Source organism: Manihot esculenta, chromosome 16 (assembly GCF_001659605.2).
Source record: "Manihot esculenta cultivar AM560-2 chromosome 16, M.esculenta_v8, whole genome shotgun sequence".
NCBI classification, from domain to species: domain Eukaryota; kingdom Viridiplantae; phylum Streptophyta; class Magnoliopsida; order Malpighiales; family Euphorbiaceae; genus Manihot; species Manihot esculenta.
The window spans coordinates 29399751-29402976 of record NC_035176.2 but is presented as its reverse complement, the minus strand read 5'-3'; the positions used below and the strand labels follow the sequence as shown (position 1 = coordinate 29402976).

The window sequence follows — 3226 nt, the reverse complement described above, 5'->3', positions numbered from 1 at the left end:
TTAATATATGTAATTTTATTTATTTTTATTTAATATTTAATTTTATTAATTTTCATTTTAGGGCGTCAAGGAATGACGTAAACATTGTAACTGTTTGATCAAGGACAAGGAGAGAGTACTTGGAGAGAGAAATCGCGTGTGCAGGGGACGGGCAAACAAGGAGAGAGTATTTGGAGTCCTCCAAAAAATATTAATTAATTAATTAAAAATCCGTTGTCACGCACGTGGGTAACCCTCCCGCGTTTTCACCTCGTGACGGTCTAGATGTTGCCACGTGTCCGCTGAATCTACTCCAACTCTTACCCTTGAGTCTGACTTTCAAAAGCACACGTTTAGAGTTCGAAAAGATTCAAAATGATGCTCCACTATATATATCTCTTGCCAGAGCCGCCATTTTCAATATGATCCGACACCGTCTGTTCCATCTTCCTCCTCGACATGTACTATGATGTTTTTCAAAAATACAAAAACAATGGCGAAACAAGCAACACCAGAGCAACCCTCGTCATCGAGTGATCCCAAGTACAAGGGTGTACGGAAGAGAAAATGGGGGAAGTGGGTGTCTGAAATCAGGCTACCAAACAGCCGTGAGAGAATTTGGTTAGGATCATTTGATACAGCAGAAAAGGCAGCGCGTGCTTTCGACGCTGCCTTGTATTGCTTACGAGGGCGAGAAGCAAAGTTCAACTTCCCTGATAATCCACCAGATATACCCGGTGGGCGATCACTTAATCCACAAGAAATCCAGGTGGTTGCATCGAGATATGCGAATGAAAACTCAAGTTCCCCGTCGACGACAACAACAATGATGGAATCATCATCATCATCACGGCAAGTGATGGAATCTTCGTCATCAGACGGAGCAGCACAGGTGGACTGGTCGTCAATTCTGAATGAGTTGGATTATAATGAAAATGCTCCAGAGTACGGACTTTATCCTGGAATGGACAATGAGTATTATCCACCACTGCCACTACCATCTGTTCTTGATCATGATCGTAATGTGAATGATGATGATGATCAAAATGGGGATGATGTTTATCCCCTCTGGAACTTTTCAAGCTTTTAGAATCCGAAGGACTTCATCAGGTGTTCGACAAAATTTCGCTGCCGAAAAACTGATTTTTTTATCCTTCTAATTTATTACAAAAAATATAGAGTACTGTATATTTTTTTAGGGGAAAATAATAATAATGGGAGGCATTTATCCAATATATCTGTAAAATTTTTTTTCGTCAATTTTACTTTTCAAAATTCAAGATAAATATTATTATTATTATTTTTTGCTAAAATAAAAATAATTTATTGGGGAGTTGGAATAGAAGAGTGAGGTGCAGCAAGGGAGAAACTACCAGGTGATGTAGGGAGGCAGATGAACATTGAACGTGGACTAATCCCCCACGTGAAACACAATTTTAGAGTATAATAATTATATATAACCATTTAATAGTATCAAAATATGTTTGTTCAAAAAAAAATAGTATCAAAATATGAAAAATAAAAAATAAAAAATAAAAAACTTTTTTTAATATTTTTTTTATATTTTTTTCATATGCTTAGCAATAAATAAATAAGTTATTTTACTAACTAAAAAATTGTAATAGGTATCCTCTTTTATCATATAATTTCTCCACGTGAAAATAACCTCCTTACCTTTCTTACTATTTCTACCTTTTTCTGTTCTTCTTTCACATCAATTGATGGCCGGGCCCCACTTTCTCATTCCGTTTGCCCCCATTCTGCTCTATTGCATCCGGTAGGCCATCTCCAACCCTATCCACAATGATTTTGTATTATTTTAGTGCTTTACATTCAAATGGTATAATATTATCTCCAATCATTTGTATTAATTTTAATATAAAAAAATATTTTATTTATATATATATATATTTTTTAATATTATATTATTTATTTTACTTTAATTTTATTTATATATTTCACTCAAAAAATTCATATAATTTTATATATTCACTTTAAATACTTATATATTTTATATTTTCATCTAATATTTAAATATTTAATTATTTTATAAATAAAAAAACATATTAATTATAAAAATGTATTAATTAAATAATAATTATAAAAAAACATTATTTAAACATTAATTATAAACATACATTACTTAAACATTAATATATTATAAATAAATTAATTTATTATAAATATTATTTATAATTGTGAATATATTAATTTAAATTAAATTTCAATAATTATAAAAATATAAAATAAATTAAAAATATAATAAATTATAAAAGTAAAAAAAATTAAACTTAATTGAAAATATATATAAATTTTGAATTATATTATAATTTAAAAAAAAAGAGAAAAAATATAAATTTTAAATTATATTATAAATTAAAAAAAAAAGAAAATAGCGCTGCTACAGTGTGACGCCATATTTGGCGTGATACTGTAGCGTGCGCCAAAATCCTATTGAATTTTGGCGTAGTGTTGGAGGGCCATCTCCAATGCCAAAATGAAAATTGGCACAGCGTTGAAAATGGCCTAATAAGCGTATTTAGAATTCAAAATCTATATTACTTTTTTTTGAAAATATCTAATTTTATTTTATTAATGATATAATATCGCGAGTTGATAGTTTAATATAAAATTAAATAATATATTTTGAAATAAAAATCAATAAAACTAAGTGTTATATTTTTATATTTTTATTTTTAATGATATTCAGATAGTTATATTTAAAATAATAAATTAAAATGTCTGAACTTTTATTTTATTGAATATTTTTATCATTTAAATTAAAAAAGTGATAAATAAAGCACATTAGGTGTTAGATTTAGAAAAATATTGAAATCATGTATAATTTTATAAAAAATTATTTAATTTTTTATTTCAAAATGCATTATTTTTTATGCAAAAATTATTTAATTTTTAGCTAAATACATACAATTAATGCTTGCATAGTGAAGATTCATGGAATCACTTTAATTAGATTTAAGATTGTTTACTTAATTTTTTTAAATTTAAAATAATAAAAAGGAAAAAAAAAAAAGAAAAAGAAAAAAGAAGGTAAGCCTAGAAAATGACTACGGAGTTGTCTACACGGGGAGTGTTGGGAAAAAAAAAAAAGGATAAAATTCAAAATGAAAGCGAGTGGTCGGTCACAAGGAGGAAGGGAGGGGAAGTCAAAGCCGGAGGCCAAATGACGTCAGAAGGAAAGAAGTTTCTGCTGGCAACAAATACAATTTAAAAAAAAAAAAAAAAA

General features: G+C 28.4%; 1 protein-coding gene across 1 annotated transcript; it reads left to right on the top strand.

Moving 5' to 3' along the window:
• The first annotated feature begins 409 nt into the window (after positions 1-409).
• On the top strand, positions 410-1481 carry LOC110604212 (ethylene-responsive transcription factor ERF017). Its single transcript, XM_021742349.2, has one exon. The coding sequence runs from the start codon at positions 446-448 to the stop codon at positions 1067-1069; it is 624 nt and encodes a 207-aa protein (XP_021598041.1). The 5' UTR covers positions 410-445; the 3' UTR covers positions 1070-1481.
• Positions 1482-3226: the final 1745 nt, after the last annotated feature.

What these genes read in the sequence shown, in the direction of transcription:
- LOC110604212 (XM_021742349.2), top strand. Translation starts at nt 446, where the DNA reads ATGATGTTTTTCAAAAATACAAAAACAATGGCGAAACAAGCAACACCA.